Below are 21,804 nucleotides of genomic sequence, written 5' to 3' on the forward strand. Positions count from 1 at the left end.
CCTTCTTCACCCATGTCCATAAGTCTGTTCTCTGTGTCTGCATCTCCACTGTTGAGCTGTAAACAGATTCATCAGTACCATCTTTCTAGATTCCATATATTTTTGTTAATATATGATATTCATTTTTCTCTTTCTGACTTACTTGGCATATACCCTGAGGAAACCAAAATTGAAAAAGGCAAATGCTACCCCAACGTTCACTGCAACACTATTTACAGTCACTAGAACATGGAAGCAACCTAGACGTCCATCATCAGGTGAACGGATAAAGAAACAGTGGTACATATACGCAACGGAATATTACTCAGAAAATACGTTTTTTAAAGTTCCCAGGCCCCCCAAAACGTCTGCAGACTTATTTTGTGTCTGTATTATTTGGAAAAACAACAACTTTCTGTTGATGGAATACGGCAGTAGAGAGCTGTATAGTTTGCAGACAGTTTAGGGGTGTACAGAGTAGAGTCTCCCTCCAGCCTTCTCTCTGGGAAGCCTTCCTCACCAAAGATGCCCCCCTCCCACGTTAGGCCTAGTGGTGGGCTAAATCCCTGATGGGACCTTGTAGGGATTCTACATCATTGCTAGAATGCAGTAAGTCTCACTTTGCGGAAATGTGAGGTTCAGTGATCTCTGACTCTGATGTGGGGGCTGACTCCTGGGACCTACTGTGAGGCTGTAATGGTAACTACCCGGCAAAGCACAGGAGCCTGGCTGACTCCATCATGCCAGTGCCCGGATTTGGGCTTGACTCATCCTACAGCAACTCTCCACGGCCCTGACCCTACACCCGTGAACACACATGCACCAAAAGCAGGCCCACGCGTGCTCTGCTGGAATCCAGTTCCGTGGGCACAGAGCTAGGCTGGGGTCCAGTACTTCTCCCATCAGATCAAACCTGCGTGCAAATCTGCCTTTCCTGCCCCACGCCTCATGTCCTGCCCCTCCCACTGGTCCTTGCCAGGTCCCAACACGCTTTTGCCTAGAGCTGAGCTCCCAGGTAAAGAACCCACCTGCCAACGCAGTAGACATAAGGGACGCAGATTCAATCTCTGGGTTGGAAAGATTCCCCTGGGGAAGGACAGGGCAACCCACTCCAGTATTCTTGCCTGGAAAATCTCATGGACAGAGGAGCCTGGCAGGCTAGGGTCCATGGGGTCCCAAAGAGTCAGATACAACTGAATTGACTTAGCACGCTCCCCTCCCCAGTTCTTCCTGCCTGGACTGCCCTCTTTCACGTGGCTGATTCTTGCTTTTCCTTTAAGATACAGCTCAGAGGGCCCCTCCCCAGGAAACCTCTCTGAGGAGCTTATTCTGGTTTCAGTGCTGGTCTGAGCTCTGAGCATCATCCAGAGATGCCGCTCTCTGACCTGACTCCCAGAAGGGTGAGCCTGCATCGTCCAATTCTGCCCTTGGCTCCAGCCCAGTGCCACCAAAGAGATGCTGTCTGGCAAGGGCACACACGGATGAACGCTCCACCCAGTGGAGGTGCATCCTCCCATCCTGCCAGTCACTAAATACCTCCAGACCTTGGCTGTACGCCCCTCCACGCCCATCAGCAGCTTGCCGCGGGGACTGGCAGGCAGGCTCCTCTATTTAGAGCTCTTGAAGCTTTGCAGTGGTGCAAAAAGAAGCAGGTCAACTGGTGGAAAAGCCTGCTCTTTCAGGCACAGCCTTAGGGATTTTTTGTAAATGTAAAAACCTAACAATCTATAGACCTACAGCTGAGCACCTGCAGAAGGTCATGGGCCTGATGCCAAGCCTTCTTCCTCTGTTGACCAGGAACAGTTTATACTCAGGGAAAAAAAAAATGTTTTGATGAGCGTGAAAGCCACAGAGGCCCTGCAAACCCCTGAACCACCTCACGAAGCTAGACCGCCTCTCTCCCTCCCCTAATCTCAGGCAGCCCGGGGAGGGAACCCAAAGCCCTCTGGGCTCCATCAGGGCATGACTATCTAAACTAATTCATTTAGGGGTCCCCAGTCCCTCCTTAGAAGGCAATGGCACCCCACTCCAGTACTCTTGCCTGGAAAATCCCATGGACGGAGGAGCCCGGTAGGCTGCAGTCCATGGGGTCGCTCAGAGTTGGACATGACTGAGTGACTTCACTTTCGCTTTCGCACATTGGAGAAGGAAATGGCAACCCACTCCAGTGTTCTTGCCTGGAGAATCCCAGGGACGGCGGAGCCTAGTGGGCTGCCGTCTATGGGGTTGCACAGAGTCGGACACGACTGAAGCGACTTAGCAGCCACAGCAGCAACCCTTCCTTGCACAGACATGGCAAAGAGCGTGCGCTCAATGACAGCTCATTAGCGGGAACTGCCTCGCCTAATCCCAGGCACACAAGTTCTGACAAAACGGTGTTTGTTTCACCCCTAAAGGACACCAAGTCCAAGGACATGAGCTTTTCTTCCCTGAAACACTCCCCCATCCCAGTGACCCAGCAAGGGACCACCCGGCACAAGCTGCCCCTCTTCCCTCTTCCAGAAACTTGCCGTTTCCCTGAACAGAGTCTGCCCAGTCTGGGCGTGGCAAATCGGCTCTCTGCTTTTGAAAAACATATCTTAATTTATTCCTTAATTTTTGGTTGTGCCCTGCACGGCATGGAGGATTTAAGTTCCCCGACCAGGGATTGAACCCATGCCCCCGTGCAATGGAAGCGTGGACACTGAAGCACTAGGCCTCCAGGAAAGTCAACTGGCTCTCTGGTTTGAGTCAACGGGCACAAGGGTGTCTGGGCACCAGGCACTGTGCTAAATCCACCACACGCATCACGTCTACAAGGCGGGGCCTCAGGCTGGAGGATGAAGCAGGCCCAGCAGTGGAGCCATGGTCAGTCCCCGTCTCGCATCTCAGCCTTGGAGGCAGTGTCCGCGGGAGCTTTCTCAAGTACTGCTGTCCCAGCCCCACTGCAGACTAGCTGAATCCTAATGCAAAACAGAAAAGACCCTGATGCTGGGAAATACGGAAGGCAGGAGGAGAAGGGGACAACAGAGGATGAGATGGTTGGGTGGCATCACCGACTCAATGGACGTGAGTTTGAGCAAGCTCCGGGAAGCCTGGCGTGCTGCCGTCAGTGGGATCGCAAAGAGTCAGACACGACTGAGTGACTGAACAACAACAAATGCAAAATGAGGAGGCCCAGGCATCAGGATTCTCCAGGAGGTCCTAGCAGGCGGTTGAGGTTGCGGACTCGGGACTGGGCACGCAGCCTTGGGTAACGGGTCTTCTCAGTGTGCCCATGTATGGTGCACCGGGCGCTCTGCTGGCTGCTGGGGGAGCCTGTGGTCTTTCAGAAACAGCCCTGCCCTCAGGGAGCATTCAGGCAGCTTCTGGAACCAGGGCCACACACCAAGGGGGAAGCCAGCTCCAAACTGTCAGAGCTACAAGGAACTAGTGGGGCATGGCCCTTGTGCTGGGGTCCTGGGCCACTTGGATTCTTCCTGGCGGCCCCTCTTCCTTAAAGGGCCAGGCAAGTATCTTCAGGTCTGCCACACCCATGCCCACCCAGGTTGCCCCAGACTCCCATCTCCCGAGACCCGAAATTCCCATCCTCCAAACCTAAGTGTCCCAGCCTGCCTCTCTGCTACCAACAGGACAGACTGCTCCTGCCCAAACTCCGCAACTGCCCCCGCCCCTGGTGCCCTCTCTTTTCTTGGTTCTCCTCTAAGGTCTTGGCAGAAGACCCCTTCTAGAACTCTCTAAAGGCTCCCTGCTTCCCTGGTGGCTCAGCAGTAAAGAATCCACCTGCAATGGGAGCGATGCAATAGATTTGGGTTCAATACCTGGATTGGGAAGATCCCCTGGAGGAGGAAATGGCAACCCACTCCAGTATTCTTCCTGGGAAAAATCCCATGGACAGAGGATCCTGGTGGACTGCAGTCCATACAGTTGCAAAGAGCTGGACACAACTGAGCAACTGACCACACACACACACACACACACACACACACACACACAAAGGGTCCCTGCCTATCCTCCTCTCTCTGGTCTCCTCTAGTGACAAGATGTTCCCACCGTGGGCCACAGTTGCTGCAGACTTGACAGATCTAGAGCATCAGGCATGTCCACGCTTCCACTTGCAAATGCAACAAGTTTACCAGAGGGCCAACTCCACCCACCCCCAATCCTTTCCTCAGATCTGTTCCCACCCATCCCTGCAGCCAGATGGTGTGGAGCCGTCCTTGACAATGCTCTGTTCTTCAATCAAGTCCTGCCACTTTCTCCTCAAACATCTTCTACATTATGACTAGAGTTGACATTTCTCAAGTATGGGGTTTTAATGAACATACACACCAGCTCACCGCATCCTGAAGCAGCCCTGAAGTGCGCACGAAGCAAAGAGACTCGCCCACGAGTATCTCAGGGGACCCCAGCGCCTGCCATGGGGTGACTGAGTTTGTAAAAACGTGGCAGATCCCATGCACCCAAAACTGTGCTGGAGGGAAAATAGAACTGGCCAGACATCCCTGCCCTGGAGATGTCTGCGAACTGGTGGGGAAAGAGCCAGACTAGCTTGAACGTCTAAGCACTGAGCCACCTCCCCAAACACAGCTGCCCCTTGGTCTCCCTGAAGTCAGAACGACACCCAGACTGAGCAAGGCGCCAGGTGCCGTCTGGAGCCCTGAAGAAGAATGCTCCAGCCAGCCGGGCCGCCCTGCATCCTCCAATATGCCGTGTGCCCACGCTGCCACCCACTCACTGCATCCAGGCTTTGGCAGCATCCCAAACAGATGCCCAAAAGGCAGAACCCGTCCCGGTGAGCTCTAAGCTGACAGCAGCTAACTTCTTGCCCCATGCTAACACAGAAGCCAGAGGACTCTCCAGGAGTATGTGCCAAGTCAACCTGAGAAGAGGACAGGTGAGACCCCCTTGGGCCAGAGATAAGTGACTACTCATGGAACCTTCTGGTTGAAGGCATGGTCCACTCGAGACCCCACCACCCAGGCAGTCTCTCAGAAGATGGATTGTATTTTGTTCCCCCCAAAGATACAATTCAACAGAACAAATTCAAGTCCTGACCACCAGTACCTGTGACCTTATTTGGGTCTCTGGAGATGTACTCAGGTTAAGATGAGGCCATACTGGACTGTTGTTGCTTAGTCACTGAGTCGTGTCCCACTCTTTGCGACCCCATGGGCTGTAGCCCACCAGGCTCCTCTGGCCATGGGATTCTCCAATCAAAAATACTGGAGCAGGTTGCCATTTCCTTCTCTAGGGGATCTTCCTGACCCAGGAATCGAACCTGCATCTCCTGCATTGGCAGGCGGATTCTTTACAGCTTGAACCACCAGGGAAGCCCCTATACTGGTTAGTATGGGTTTAAATCCAATGCCTGGTGTCTTTATAAGAGAAAAGAGAACATTTGGTACAGAGACACTCGGTTCACAGGGAGAACGTCACGGGATGGAGGCAGACACTGGAATGATACAGCTATAGGCCAAACACCACCCAGATTGCCAGCAACCACGGGAAACCTGCAAGAGGCAAAGGCAAGGTTTCCCCTAAAATCTTCAAAGGGAGCGTGGCCCAGCTGACACCTCGATTTCGGACTTCTGGCCTCCAGAATGCATTTCTGTTGTTTTAAGCCATCTAGCTTGTGTTATTGTTACTACAGCCCAGGAAACTAAGCACTCAGCAAGGACACCGGACAAAGGAACAGCCAGATCAAAAAGCCCTGCCCATAAGCAGGTGCTGCGCAGAATCACAGGGCTGTGAATGTGGTAGGAAGTCGTCCATGGGGTGAGACCTGGTAGTACAGAGACCCTGGTCCACATTCCTGCTCCACCCGTGTGACCCTCTGGGCATGCTCCCAAGGCAGTCTGAGCCTTGTCACCTGTCATTTCAGGCCATTAAGCTCCACCCATCCACCCACAGAGCTGCAAAATTCAACTGGGCCCAAGATGGGCTTTATGAACAAAATGGTTGTATGAATTACAAGACTTTCATGGGAGAGCTATGACAAACCTAGACAGTATATTCAAAAGTGGAGACATCACTTCGTTGACAAAGGTCCGTATAGTCAAAGCTGTGATTTTTCCAGGAATCATGTACAGATGGACCATAAAGAAGGCTGAGTGCTGAAGAATTGATGCTTTCAAACTGTGCTGCTGGAGAAGACTCTTGAGAGTCCCTTGGACAGCAAGGAGATCAAATCAGTCAATCCTACAGGAAATCAACCCTGAATATGCACTGAAAAGACTGATGCTGAAGCTGAAGCTCCAATACTTTGGCCACTTGATGCAAAGAGCTGACTCACTGGAAAACACCCTGATGCTGTGAAAGACTGAGGGCAGAAGGGGGAGTCAGAGCATGAGATGGTTGGATGGCATCACCAACTCAATGGACATGAACTTGAGCAAACTCCAGGAGACAGCGAAGGACAGGGAAGCCCGGAGTGCTGCAGTCCATGGGATTGAAAAAGAGTCAGACACAACTCAGCAACACAACAGTAACAACATGAAACAAAGTGGAAGTTGTTCTAAAAGCCAGTGGTTTTCTCCAAGAAGGGAATTAATGTTCAAAGTCGACGTTACTCTCAAGGCTGCCCTCTAGGGAAGTGAAACTCAGTATAGCTCTCACCAGAATGCATTTTCAAAAATCAGTTGACTCATTTGAGTGTCTCTGCATACTGAAAACATTTGCTCTATTTAAAAGTGTTTTCCAGCAAGGATTTCTCGTTTGCAAATGTTGCTTCCACCTCCACATTACCAAGCGGGCTGTCCTTCTAAATCACAGACTGGTTGGTGTCACAGAGTGTACCCCACGCTGGGCTGGCTCTGACTGTCATGGTTCTCCATGCTCTCCCAGACCTGCGTCCACATTCCTGCGTCCATCCCCAACCTGGGGAGCATTCTTCCTTCCTCGGGCCAATGCTTCCTTCTCATCCTTCAGGGGCTGACTAAGGAAACACCTCTTTGGGGAGATTTCCAGGGCAGCTCTGTTAGTCTCTGAGCAGCATGTTCATTGTGCTAGCTCACCCATATCACATGCTTCCCTCTGTTATAGATGGGACCATCACCTTCACCCAAAAAGACCCTTTTTAAGGAGTCAATACCTAGAATCAAATCTCACTCCTTTTCGTGCCATCTGTGCCACTCTGGACAAGGCTTTGAGCTTTGTTTTCTCCATTGCACAAGGTGGAGGCAATAACAGTGACCACAGGAGGCTCGGAATTAAATAGTGCATGTCAGGCTCTGAGCCCAGGGCCAGCACATGTCACTATCATTAAGTGACCTCTGAGGCTTCCCTGGTGGCTCAATGGTAAAGAATCTGCCTGCAATGCCAGAGAGGCAAGTTCAATCCCTGGGTCAGAAAGATCTCCTGGAGAAAGGAATGGCAGCCCACTCTAGTATTCTTGCCTGGAGAGTTCCATGGACAAAAGAGATTGGCAGGTTACAGTCCATGGGGTCGGGTCGTAAAGAGTCACACAACTGAGTGACTAACACTTTCACTTTTTTTCACTTTCAAGTGACCTCTACAGGCTCCTTAATGTCCATGAGTCCCCAGTGTGAGTTCACAGACCAGATAAGGGGGACCCACAGGCATTAAGGAGACCAAGATCTTAGCTGTCTTTGGCAAAATGAAATAAAAAAAAAAGAACACTACATGTTGATTGGTTAATTAATTAGATTTAATTAAGTGAATTAATGAAAAATAAATACTCTTTGGAAATTCCAATAGTAGAGTCTTCCTATTTTTTTCCTCAGTATTCATCAACTGAGGACGCTAACTGACAGCAGATCAGAATTTGGCAATCTCATGCTGATTCCTTGATTAAACAAATTTCCCCACCTGCGGACATCAAAAGGCTGGCAACTGCAACCCTACACCATGAAATGGGGAAGTGAAACCTCCCCTCTGCATGCGCTTCCTGGGGAACCATCCCAGTTACATGTAAGGACAGTCAGCTCTCCCCGCCACGTGACTCCAGCAGCCCAGCTACAGGTGCTCAGACCAGAAGCCTCCCACCCCCAAGCCAGGCCACTCAGCTTGTCTCCTGGGAATCTAGGCCCCCAAGAAGAGGGGGTGAGTTGTGAGGTCATGCAGATATAGGGCTGAGGCTGCCATTTGGGGATGACCACGATTGAGCCACAAACTCAGAGGAACAGAAGAGAGAGCCAGAGTTGAGAGACGGGAGCAGGAGGGAGGTGCCAGGTGGTGAGACCCCAGGCTCCCGACAGGGTGAAGGGAGAGCCCAGGCTCCCGACAGGGCGAAGGGAGGCGTCCTGACAGCTGACGATTTTTCTGTGACTGCTTCTCCTTTGTGAAGCGAGACTGCACTTTTTTTCGGTCTCCGTGACGTGCTGATTCCTTACCCACCATCTCCTAGGGCTTATAATAATCCACATGTTGATTTTTCCGTCTTTCCACCCCTCTGGGTTCCATGAGGGCAGACACTGGGTGGGTCCTATTGGGACAGAGCAGCTGCTCAATGAAAAGTCTCTGGGTGGATGGAAAGATAATTATAAGCCTACTTGGGGTGGGGTGGGGAGTCTGATTCCTGCCACCCCATGTGCCAATCAAGACACAGGACTTCCCTGGGAATAGCCCCGAGAGAAGTCATTTCTCTGCACTGTTACCTCTCTAAATCTTCCGGGAAAACAAGAAGTGAGAGAGCCAGAAACCAGAACCAGACAGGGGTGACTGCTTGTGGGCTTATGGGGAAGAAGTCCCTGCCTAAGTCCCTTCTCACAAGCAAGGCCCATCCCCAATGAAGGACCAGGTGAAAGAGGCGGCCCAGAGTCATCGGAAACGTTCTGTTCTCAGTCCTGGTTCCAGCCCAGAGGATGTAAGACAAGATCCTAGGGCATCATGGTCCAAGGCAGGAGAATGGCCTGCAGAGCAGGGACCAGAATCAACTGAGAAGCAGTGCAGGTTGGGGGAGAAGAGAGGAGAGGACACAGAGCGATGGGAGGGCGGGGTCGGGAGAGAAAGCAGGCAGGGAAGGAGGTGCAGGGACGTCTGACTTTTCCATGAGATGCAGCGAGCACAGGGCTGAGGACCCATGAGCACGTTTCCATCTCTTTTAAAGTCAGAAGGAAAAAAAAAAAAAACACAACTTTGTACTTAGAAGAAAATGTTACAATATATAATACAAAAGTATTCCTCGTGACATTAATTCAATCATGAGATACAACTTTTAATACTTTTTGAGGCGGAAAGGCCCATGGAGGCAAAAGGGCCGGTGAAAATGAGCAGGAGGCCTGGGTGCAGGGGAGGGAGGCGAGGGAATGAAAGAGGCGGCGAGGAGGGGTGATGACACGTGGTCTGCACCAGCGCCTCTCTGAACCACCGAGAAGACATCAGACTCTCAGCAGCTTTGTGTGCTTCTTCAGGGAAGATGCCTGGAAGGCGGACAGGAGGGTGCAGGGCTTTAGGGAGCTCCAGTTTCCCGCAGAGCAAGGTGGTCAGTGTTTGTAAATGTCAGCAGAATGACCGGAAGTGCTCAGGGTCTGATCGCCTGAGTCACATCCCACTCGGCCGCCCACCATAGACCACCACCTGTACAAGCCACCCAAGCTCTCCATGGTGGCTTAAAATGTGTCCCAAATTCGTCAACGTAATTCCCTTCAACAGGGGCCCTGATGTAGACAGCCTTAGTGATTTGCTTCTAAGGGACAGCTTACGCCAGAAGTGACACTGTGAGTTCCAAGACCATAAAAGGGAGATACAGAGAGCCCTCCCACCCCTCGGCGCCCTCTTGGGACATGCGCACTAGAGCCCTGAGCCAGTGTAGGAAGTCCGGCTGGCCTGGCCTGCCTTGCTGGACAGACCATGTAGACAGACTGCCCAGAGATCCAAGGAGCCTCAGCTGTGCCAGCCCCCTCCCCCACACCCCCAGGCTGTGTGCATCCTCCTGGCCCAGTGCCATGCATGGAAGTGAGGAAGCTTCTGGATGATTTCAGCCATAGCCACAGCCTGACTACAATCTTACATGAGGCCTTCAGCAAGAACCATCTAGCTGAGCCCAGGTGGCCCCTAGACTCCTGAGGAAAAATAAAGGATGCCTAGTGTTTAAAAAGCCACTATTTGGAGATGTTTTATAGGCAGCAATCTCTAAGCCTTAGTTTCCCCATCTGTAAAATGGGAATGATAAAAGTAACTGCTTTCTTGAGCTGTTGCTCAGATTAAATAGCCCATGGAAAGACATTTAGCACAGTCTCCACCGAGATTAAGCACCTAGTATGTAAATGCTATGATTATCATTGTTATTACAACCACTGTACGGAAGAGAAACAGGGCTTGAAGAGCCTAAAGCAAACTGCACACGCAGTGACTTAGATTCTGCATGGTTTGACTCTGAAAATAGGTTCAACTAACACACATGCCCCCTGGAAGAAGCTGTGACAGTAGTCAAAATCTCACTGACGGGACCTGCCTGGTGGTCCAATGGTGAGGAATCTGCCTGCCAATGCAGGGGACACGGTTCCGTTCCTGATCCAGGAAGATCTCGCATGTCATGGGACAACTGAGCCTGTACTCCGCAACCGCTGAGCCACACTCCTAAAGCCTGTGCTCTGCAACAGGAGAAGCCACACCAGTGAGAAGCCTGAGCACCACAAACAGAAAATCGCCCCCACTCGCCACAACTAGAGAAAGCCCACATGCATCAATGAAGACCAGCATAGGCATAAATAACTAAGTAAATAAAGTTTTGTAAAAGGCACTTAAAAAAAAAAATTCTCATTGAAGAACTGCCATTTCCATCTGGGAGGAGCTATGTTCTTGACCAGAAAAGCAGAGGGACTAAAGGCAGACACTCAAAACATCTTCAAAATAATCACCCTGCCTATCTGCATGGCACTCAGACATTTTCCAGAACATTTAGCCTCCCTCCACAAGAGGATAATATTTTTTAGCTCTGCTCTCTCCTTTCGTTAAAAATAAGTATAAATAAGGCAGTGAAACCTGTGAAACTTGCCAGCAGGTAGATTACTTCTGTCCCAAACTGCCATAACACACAGGCCTCCCAAGATTATTTATCTAATACATATATTCAAACAAGTTTGGGGGGTAATAACCTGGGAAAGTTTGCAAACAATTCCTTCACGTTCCTGAGGGCTGTGATGGATGCATTTTATGAACGGGAACCGTACTTATATATCTGCCTAATAAAGCCTTGAAGGTTTTACTGTTGTGAAATCAGCCGACAGTACTGCCATCAATCAGCTCTCACGCGTTTGGGAGCACCTACTTGATAAGGTGAAACACAGCCGGGAGAGCCGGGTTGCTACAGAAGTTCATCAAACAAGCCCCTTTCCACACAGCACCCCTCACTCAGCCCCTAAGAGGCCTGGAGTCACTCCGACGCTAAGGAAACTCTGTCTATGGTGCTGGACATGCAGGAACAGAGACACCGATGGGGATACCATGGGTGCTTTGGACTAAATTCGGGTACATCCAAGGAACTTGGAGAACCTGGGTGGCAGGCTTTCCTGGATGACTGATGGGGCTCTTCCGGATACCCCAAGCTCCAAACAGACCACAGCCTCAGTGCTACGCATGCCCAGATCCTGAGAAGCATTCTAATCTGCTCTGATACCATTCTCTCGAGTCACATATCCCCACACGCTGCAGAACTGCAATGAACCACAAAAGGGCCAGAGACCTAGGGGGTCACTCCCAGCCCCCTCCAACTGGGGTTGCCCAGAACCCTGACTCTGGGCCTGGCTTCCAAGAGGAAAGGCAAAGGAGCAAGGAGAAGGCCACATCCTTCCTGACTGGTTGGGGGCAAAGCAGTGTGAGTACAAACTGTCCATCTCCAAGTGGACCTGCGCCAACCCTGGGCACTGGCCAACTTCAAAGATCATGACCGGCTCCAGACTGATTTGATGCCCTGCTGGGCTCCAGTCCCACTGTGTGACCTTGGGCCAGTTGCTTCACCTCTCTGGGCCTCTATTTCTTGACCTACAAATGGGGCCTTTGAGAGGGTGGAGTTGCGTCCCTTCTCCCAGCCCACATTCCCGGACAGTGAGCCTGTCAGTGGACAGCAGTTCTTCAAACTGCCCATGATGCTCTGCCCTTGGCATGATCTGGCAGTCAGCCTGCCCTAGGGAAGGCTCTTTTTCCAGGGCCAAACTCCCCAGAAACAGCTAAGAATTTGCCTGCTGGCCTACAGGACAAGCTCTGTATCTCCCTCTCCTTCTCTTGGCAACAAGAAGGTGGAGGATGGAAGTGGCATAACCACATCCACTAGTGACCCCTCGGACCCTCTGCCTTGTGCCCACTCCACCGGCTCTGCAGAAGTCACCCATCCTGCCAAGGATGCCGATTTCAAGGCTAACGTTTCGACCGGCACGGGCTTAGGTTCCTGACACTGACCCTCTTCCCACGCATTGAGTCCATCACTGGGGGGAGCTCAGGGAGGCCAGCCGGCAAACACACACCCTGGATTCTCTCAGCTGTGGATGTAGGTCTGGGAGCATCGTTTTTAGGCCAGGAGCAGCCTGAATGCGCTTGCAGAGGCGCAGGGAGACCCACGGCTCAGTGAATCAGGCTGGGACACTGCCCGCTCCATTTCCTGTTGGCTGGAGGCCACGATGGCTGGGCAGCGAGCGCTGCAGCCAGCGGCTACCTCGCTCTCCCTCGGAGTCCGGCAGGGTCGGTGGAGCTGGGGTCTGGGCAGTGGGGCCAGACTGTATCTATCCCTCAGCAGACACAGAGCAGTAGCAAGGTGCAGGTCACAGACAGTCACGCTCATCCCGCAGAGACAATGTCTTCTTTTTACACGCCTGTGTGTTCTACACACCTTCACGGTAATATAGACTTTATAAAGGGAGTGTGAAACAGGATCACCAGCTATCTGGTTAAAAGCCACACCCTCGCTCAAGCACTTCCCATGGCTCCCATCACCTGAGAGACCCGGTCTTCCAGACACACTCCAGCAGGGCCAGAACTGACTCACCTGTGCTCCTGCAGCTCGATGCTACAGCCTTGCACCACCTGCTCATCTACCTGCAATGGTCCAGCCTCTGCACCTTTGCTCTCTTCCCTCCTGCCTGGTATGCCTCTGGGCTTCATCTTTGCTTGACAAATCCCTACTTGTCTCTCAAGACTCATGGCAAACGCCCCCCACCCTCCCCCATCTAAACCCACCTCCGCCTTCGCAGGGCACATCAACCACTCTAATTAGCTACAGGTAGTCACACGTTTCCCCAACTGTCTCTGAGTCCCCTGAGGACAAAGAGCATCCTGCCTGTCTCCATCCCCACACCATCCTCCCTGATGGGCTCTTAGTGATGGCCTGGTCTGTGTGTCCACTGCAGGGATGTGCAAGATGGATGCTAAGAGTGACCAGGCTTCCTTCCACAAGATTCAAGGAAAAGCACCTACTGTGGGCAGGACCCAGAAGGTCCTGAGGTTTGCATGGCCTTTTTCAAGTGATACACTGACAGGCAGACTGGCTTCAAGGGACCATGAATTAACGTTGTGTTGACCCATCTAAGATCATCTTTATATCTTCCATCTCTATACCAGGTCACGCACTCAGCTCTGCTTGGAGACAAATCTTACGAAGTGGTCCATCTCTCCCTCCTACTCAGCACACAATATTTCTGAGTGTGGTTTGCTTCACGCAGGCCCAAGAAAGTCACTCTGATAAACCTTCCACCTCTTCTTCGGTGGAAGACGGAGGCCAGAGGACTCCAGCCCAGGCCTCACTGTTGCATCTGCATGAAAGCAAGCAGACGCCAGAGCCGCTGCGTCTCCCGTGTAAGGGGGGCCTGCAATGGTGCCTGGACATAGCTGGTGCTCTGGGCATGTTTCTGGAAGGAAGAGAAGGAGGGACAGCAGGCCCCCACCCCAGGATTAACTGTGGCTGAAGAAACATCTCACCCAGTGGAAGGAATGGAATCAGGGTCTTTCTAGAAAAATTCCTCTGGAAGAGAACTCCAGACCCACTTCGATGACCCCATCAGGGATGAATCACCCTATAATCCGGTGCTCTGAGTTAAAGGGCTGCTCCTAAAACAGTGCATATGTGGCGGAGGGCCTGGAAGCTGAGACTGGCCCCGTGAGCATGACAGCGTCACCTGGACAAGGTTTCAAAGCCGTGGGGGCACGGAGCATGGCAGCTCATCAGGGCTGCTCCCCACCTGCTAAGCCCCCTTCCCCTCCAGCCTCCAGGCCCCGTGGGCTCCTGGAGAGTGACGGGGCTTCGGGCAGCTGCGACGGTTTCAGGAACAGCATGGAAGCCGGTGTGCGGCTAGAAGGGGAGAAGCGAGGGGCGGGGCAGGCAAGGTCGGACACAGGGCCAGGTGGTGCAGGGCCCTGGAGACAGCCCCTGTCAGTGCTCTCGGGGACACTGGCGAGCTCCGAGCAGAGACGACCCCGATCCTTTGGAAGGCTCCCTCCGGCAGCGGCTGGAAAGCAAACTGTCGAGGGTGGCGGGGGAGCAGAACAAAAGGTTCTGAGAGCCATAAGAGCAGCCGGGGTGGAGGTGGAGAGATGGGTCAGCATGAGTTGGGTGCTGTATTCTAGGTGTTTGGGGGCAGGAAGGGGCATGAGTGATCAACCACCTGCAAGAGCCAGGGGTTCTCACCTGCTTATTGCTCCTGAGCTAAGAATTACCGGGAGGGTGCTAAAATACAGATTCTGGGCCCCCACCCTCTGAGGTTCTGACTCAGTAGGTCCACAACAAGACCCAGGAATCTGTATTTTAGTAAGCTCCCCAGATGCTTTCATGGAAGTGGCCCCACTGTATCCCACTTGGGAAAAACCCTATGTTATGACTCAATCCTTGAACCTAACAGCCAGCAGAGAGTCAGAGTGGGATGGAGGCTTGTCCCAGGAGCCCAGGTGAGACAAGAGGTGGGCGCCAGGCTGACAAGCAGGCCCCCTGACTCCCAGGCTGGGCCCTCCTCACTGGCTTCCTTTGTTCCGCTGCAGATGGGCAGGGGTGCGCTCCCAGGCCTACAGGAGCCACGCACAGATATACTGCAGCTGTCCATCGTCTACCAGTTTGGCCCCAATGCCCAGCAGTGCCTAGACGGAGCTGGTGTACAACAGATTTTTGTTCAGCCATTGATGATCACCACCTGTCCGATGGGAGAATGATGGGGGCGGATCTCAGTGATCAAGCAGGACCAGAGAGGCACACAGGGTAGAGATGGCAACACTCCTGGACAGATGGATGGGGCAGCTCTCCAACTCCACAGGGCTGTCCTGGAGCAGGCCAAGGACAGCCAGACCTCGTGGAAAAGCAACCTCAGCATCTACAGAGATTTCAGACCCACGTTATCTCGGTAAAACTGTGAAAAGCCTCAGCCTTCCCTCACAGTGAACAAGTGTATCCTTCCACTCCTGCCTCCAGGTGGAGAATGCAGGCTTCCATGTCTATCTTTAGAGTGTAACACTGCAAAGCCAGGCTAACTCTCTTAGAAGTTTTCATTACAGCCCTCTCACCAGGAACATGTGCTCATAAACTGTTTCCAGTTTAGGCATGATGCTCTCAAGGCCCATTCACTGTATTTAAAAAGAGAAGACTTGTCGATATCAATCATTAAAAGATTTCTGAATTTTAAAAAAATCAAGAATCTTTCAATGGGGAAGGGGGCTCATGTTGAGGCCAATGTGACTTGCGTGGTTTATCTGTGGCAAAATGAAACAGTCTTGGTCAGGCTCCCAGACTATATTAGCAGATACAGGCTCAAAAGCTGGGATGATGAAAAAACAGGAAGCCCTGGGCATTCCTTATGTGTGCTTCTGCTCAGAGGTGCTAAATGAGGCATACAGAGTGGCTCATCACAGTTTATTAAGAAACTGAAGCAAGTGAGAATACACAGACCCTCCCCAACACCCTGTCTGACCTGTGATTCTGGTTTCAACGATGCTGAGTGCAGAAGCATCCAGCCTAGCAAATACTAAGACAGGTCCTCGAAGTCTACCAGAAGGCTTTACAAAGGTGCAGGTTTTTTAACCCCATGTAAGATTTCATTTACACTTGTCACAAGCCACATACGAAGAAGGCATGAGACATCTAGAATTCTTTAGTAAATTTATTCTGTGATTCTCGATGCTGGAAATGGACGTTAAATCATTTCTACTTACTGGGCCCCAATAACTGTTGATAGGAATCACCAATCAGAGGCCAGGGACTGTACTGCCTTCCTGCGTCACCCCCAAAGCCTCTGTACTGCCAGTTTCGCATTCTCTGTCACTGAATAACCATATACTGAACATCTGGCCCAGAACTGAAGCTACCAGGAATCTGTCCACTCAAGGTTTGGGTGCAAAAGGTAAAAATTCTATGGGTCTCACTGGGGACAAACCATGTAATTTCTAGTTCACCAAATCAAAAACACTGTGCTGGCTGCTAAGACATTTTGGTACTTTACCGATGACAGATGAATCACAATTGAGTTTTTCAACTCATTCTGTCTGCTTTTTCTCATTAATCACCTATCACAAATCTCGACGCTCTTGGCATATAAGCCGTTTAGGAATCCAGAGGAGATGGAGAGAGGGTCCTTTTTGTTAAGACATCACTTGCTCTGATGCAGGCAAGGCCAGAATCACTGCTGAAAGGAATTTAAACTGCTGGTGAAGACAGTCAGCTTTAGTATCATTGCTAGAATGTAAGGATGGGTGATTTCAATGAGCTCCCTTTAGCATCTGTGTAAATTTGTGTGTTGCAGACGGGATTCTGGAGTCTCCTTCCTGGGTATGGATGACATCTTCCAGATCTGTGGAGCTATCAGCAAAGATGGCAACAGCTACACTAACGTGGGTGACTTCTGCAGGCTCCACCAAGTTTCTGCTATGACTGCATCTCTATTCCAGGGCTTGAAAAGTTCTTGAAACTGACATTCCCTCCTCCAAGCCCTGGAAATTCTTAAGAGCTGGAGGTGGACCTTTGTATGTTCCTCCTACTTCCTTCTCTCCTTTGTTGTCTGGGGGAGGATTAACCCGTGTAGCATCCTGGAACCAGAGTCATACTCATTTCGGAAGCTTCTGTTACATAACTTTTAGTCTGTGTCCCTTTTTGTGAGGTGCAGGCTGGCAATGCCTTTCAAAATATCCCACGTGTCAGCCCGTGATCGCTCCCAGGGTGACATGGGACCTACAGAGCTATTTTAGCTTCCTCCAAAGAACCACCAACTCTAACCTTTATAGGGTAATACTTGACTTATTTGTAATTATCTTTCGAATCTAATACATTCGACACAGAGTTCAAAGAAACTCAACCTCTTGAATGCAGAAGTCTTTTAAGAACTAGATAGCTGCCCCCCACCACCCATGTTACCTACGTCAGAGCTACATGCTCTCTCCGTGCCATGGCGCTATTTAGAAATTTGACAAGAAAGACACAATTTGGTTTCCAGACACACTGCAGCACCCATGGGAATGAAGTCTGAGGGGCAAGGGCGGGGGTGTGTTTTCAACCCCAGCACTTGAAATCGTGCTTTTTTCTGCCATTCCGTAACTGTGTGACCCTGAGTGACACACCGCAGCTCTCTGAGTTCAGGCTCTGAATCTAGAACAGGGGTTCATAAGATCTACTTTGCAGCAGAGTCAGGAGGATTAAATGTGTAAAGACTGGTGGTTCCTTTCTTCCACCCTCTGTATCTGACAACAATCGCAGCTTCGCTAGGAATGCTGACCTCTGACCTCAGACTGCTTAAGTGTGACAAGCCAGCCTGCCCAGGGAACCCAGCAAAAACACCACTGCCAAATCGACGAACTTCTCACCATTTCTCAGCTTCAGCTGAATTCAAGGCTCTAATTAAAGTACTTTCCATTTTCAAAACAACTGCAAACGGTAATTACACACTTATCTTCCTACCTTCCAGGAACAGCCTGAAAAGACTACGGAGAAACCTCCACGGCCCCTGGACCTCAAGCTATACAGTTAGACGTGACATTTCTCCTACTCCATGGACCCAAATTACGTAAGGGCTCCTGCGGCTCCTGGCACAGGGACCCTAGAGAGGGTCCCGGCTCAGCCCTCTGAGATGCGTGCCAAGACTCCACCCCACAAGGCGCCCCGATGGGGAAACTGGCATCGCTGTTTTTGAGATGAAAAGTTGTTTCATCACATACTCAGGGTAGTGCTCCCCCTTAGGATTATCAAGACGATTGTTTATAATGGCCCGTTCTTTACTGTTTATACGGATGTTTAATAGGAAACGTTATGTAACCTTAAAGCACAGAGCATTCTGGAGCTATTAATAACTAGCTGCATCTAGATTCCGAGGACTCTTCGGGCTTAAGAGTTGAAGAGGACCTCCTGGCACTAATGTACACACACACCCAGGGACACAGAGACACACAGACACACAAACTCATGGCACAGACGTAAATGAAGACCCCAAGAATGCGGGTGACTCGTCCAAGGTCACAAAGCCAATAAACAGAGTCAAAAATAATCTCCAGGTCTCCTGGCCTCTGGAAGATGTTTCTTTTCTCTACACCCCCCGCCCCCCTCCACCCCCGTAAGTTCCTGTGTACATCCTTAACCCTGTACAAGTACCGCAGTGTCCAAACTGGGTTCTCACAAGGCAGGGGCTAGTCAGCCCCAGTCAAGAGTTCCCGGTCTAAACGTTCTAGTTAGAAATGGGACACTCATGAGGAAACATCTTGTCATTCATTTGTGATAAGACCTGTCCTGCTGTCTCAACAGAAACATGAGGCACTGAAATATATTTGAACATGAGGCCATTATAGGTGTGGTGTGGAAGAGGTCCGCTTTAGAGATCTTCCAGAAAAGAAGTGGGTTTAAGACAAAGCAGAATCGAAAATGGAGATTTTGTTCTCAATCGCACACTTTCCCACCAGGAAGGTTAAAAAAAAAAAAAAGAGCAAAAAAATAAAGAGAGAACTGATGAATTAAAAACTATAGATGAGGAACAGGGTAACATTTTCCTGTGAAACTCGGCTTTGGGTAGCAACAGCATGATATACGACACAAAAACTGTTCTCTCATAATTACATTATCATTTTCAAAAGTAACTTCATGAAAATTGTTTCTCTGCATTCATTTTTATTCAAAACCTCACCCATTAGACATGAGGCACTAAAACACACAATGTTGGGAGATTAATATGCCCACACAAGACGCATTACTTGCCATTCACAGACCATGCGAGCTTGTCAAAAATAAAAGCTTTGCTCTGGTTCTGTGAACAACAAACAGTCATAAAACCCACTGGGAGCTTAGTTTCTGGGGGAAAAGGTGGGACATGCCTGCTTCATTGGAGATTCAGTAACGCTTTAAAAGGTTCATTAATCCAGATCTTTAAAAGACCTATGACAACTCCATTAAGAGTCCATAGGTCAAGTTGATGAATTTAGCTGTAATCAACAGGCAAAGACTAAGTCAAGGTCTAAACAGCCTTGTGGCCCGTTTCATGTGACAAACCCCCTGAATACCTGCTGAGGCAAGCGTCACCATTCGCTAATACAATCAGCAAACAGTGCAGAGAAGAGCGTCTAAAAATCACTTTATTTCCTGGCATTACTGGGTTAGTCGGAGAAGGTTTTACCTTGCAACTACGATGGATTCCTTCTGGAAAGAACAGGCAGGCTCACCAGCTGGCCGCTTTCAAGCCGGCTGGACATCCAGTCGATGTGCTGTATTTCATCAGTTCTTAGAGATCAATGTCATCTCTCCAAATGCAATGCCTAACCTGCCCCATAACCCCAATCTGGCACCTTGGGACGTTTGACAGCTATCACACTTTAGCCCAATAAATAATCCACTAAAGCACGGCCTGGGCTTCACCTCCTGTGGATGCAACCTGAATTTTGCAGCTCCCTCGGGCACCACGTCCTCCTCTTGGAGATCAACAACCTATTCAGTGTAGAGCTATCCGTCCAAACGTATGTGTCTGACTAGCTCACACACCCCAGCTCCGGCCTGTGACCCACCCTTCTCCCACTAGAAGAATCATTTCATTGGAAGGGATCTGAGGGTTCATCTAGTGTAACTCTTGACATTTTACTATCAGGGAAACCGATGGCCCTTCCCTGACTTGACACCAGTACCATCCAAGTCCTGTAGACAACCATGTCCAACACTTGCTGACTCAAACGACTAAACAAGCCATTCAGATGAGGACCAAACGACTCTGTGTGGCTTCCCCCTTGAGGGTCGCTCTAAGTGCACTTAAGCAGGCAGTTAGCGGCAAAACCAGAGAGCTGGGAGCAAGCAAAGGCTTCCAATCTACATGAAAACCCCTCTCCTTTTCTTCTGGATTGAGCTGTGGGACGTTCTGCTGACAAGGAGGGTTGGCAAACATGAGCCAAGATGAAATTTCCAACAGGGCTGATTCCTACAGGGTGGCCATCTGGGATCAGCCAGTTAAGTAACCATCTCCAAGACTTACCCAACCAGCCTTGATGAGCCCTCACCCTTTAGAAAGGTTCAGGACTCAGTTCTGAAGCCAAGCATGTGCTAGGCACACGCAGCACAGAAGAAGCACACAGGAGGATGCCAATGCCCACCTTTCTCTCCTTTAAGTGGTCTGGGAGCAAAAGAATAAAAGAAAGAGAGCACCCAGGGGAACATCTCTTCCTCCCACCTGAACAGAAGTGGCCGAGCACTTAACAGTTCACATTAAGGCTGAGCAGTTGCATGATGAAGGGAGGGATGAAAACATACACACCACCAGCGATTTATGTCATCCGAGCAGATACTCGTCAGCACAACTATTTTCACATGGGCACAGCAACTCCAGATAAAAGCAGGTAGTAGGAGAACTGGGACAGGTGTGTTTGTTACAAAGGGATCAGCTCTCCAGGGAGCGGGGGAAAGAGCTCCCTGGTTGCCAATCTGTGGTCTCCCTGGTTTGCACTTCCCGGCCCTGTGACCTTGATTAAGTCATCAACCTCCCTGGGCCTCAGTTTCCTCATCTGAGCCGGAGAAGGGGAACCCACTTCCTCGGGTGGTTTGGAGGCTCCCTGCCCTGAACAGCCTGGACACCCTTTTCCAGGTCACTATATATGAGTCGTCTCTTTCCCACAAATGATGGAGACTGAACCCAGGTTGCCTATGTCATTATCTCGACCAAACAGGTCTCCTGCCTGCGTGTCAAGCCCGTATCCACCTCCCTGATAGCCCAGGGAGGCACCAGGTCTCGAACGCAGCCCGGCAGCGTTCGGCCTCCAGGCAGGGCTTGGGGAATAGGGGAATACAGTGGTTCAATCGGAAGCGCCGCGGGCAGGCTCTGGGTGAGTGGGGGCCGGGCAGGGGCTCAGAGGCAGCCTCCGGGGTCCGTGGCAAAGGGGCTTTGTTCCGGTGGCGGAGGGCCTGGCTTACCGAGCAGCGCATCCGGAGGCGGGCGGGGGGGCGCGCGGGGCACGCAGCAGAGCCACAGCCCGGCCGGGGCCCGGGGCGCCCAAGGCGGAGGAAGGCGAAGAGGAGAAGGAGGAAGACGAGGTGGAGAACCAGGAGGCGGCCGCCGGCTCCCGCCTCATTCTCCCGGGCACCGCCGATCCGCTGGCCGCCGCCTGCTGGGGCTGGCCGCCCGGCGCCGGACCCCGCGCGCGCGGCTCATGTCCCCGTCCGCCGCTGGCGAGGTGTGCGCGCAGCCTGGTTGTCTCCGGGCGGCGCCCCGGGGCTCCTCATGCCCCGCGCGGGGCTCGGCAGGAGGACCTCGGGGAGGCGGCGCGGAGGGAAAGAGAGGAAGAGAGAGCGTGAGTTCGCGCAGAGCTGCGCCCCGCGGGTCCGGGGGCGGCGGGCGCCCGGCAGGACCGCGCCGCCCCACCCACCGCGCCGCTGCGCCTGGCTCTGCGCGCCCGCCTGGTGGGGCACGGAGCCCCAGAAACTTTAGCACATGGCCGGTCCGGCGGCCGTTCCCCCCCACCCCC

General features: G+C 51.5%; 1 protein-coding gene across 7 annotated transcripts in view; it reads right to left on the minus strand.

Moving 5' to 3' along the window:
• The window catches only part of TUNAR (transmembrane neural differentiation associated intracellular calcium regulator), a 54,050-nt gene that overhangs the window by 32,082 nt on the left and 164 nt on the right, over window positions 1–21,804 (minus strand). The window contains exon 1 of one of the 7 annotated variants that reach the window (XM_086365180.1): window positions 21,254–21,386. The exons of 1 other annotated variant lie outside the window; for it this stretch is intronic. In XM_086365180.1, the coding sequence (XP_086221306.1) occupies window positions 21,254–21,265 (12 nt within the window). In that variant the 5' untranslated portion in view covers window positions 21,266–21,386. Of the gene's footprint in view, window positions 1–12,383; window positions 12,678–19,478; window positions 20,157–20,321; window positions 20,472–20,516; window positions 20,731–21,253; window positions 21,387–21,804 lie in introns of those variants that run through there. 5 more of the 7 variants (XM_086365183.1, XM_086365181.1, XM_086365182.1 and 2 more) reach the window with 5 other exon arrangements.

This window comes from Bos grunniens, chromosome 21 (genome assembly GCF_055505025.1).
Source record: "Bos grunniens cultivar Pamir isolate PY7600 chromosome 21, Bosgru_T2T1.0, whole genome shotgun sequence".
Lineage (NCBI taxonomy): Eukaryota > Metazoa > Chordata > Mammalia > Artiodactyla > Bovidae > Bos > Bos grunniens.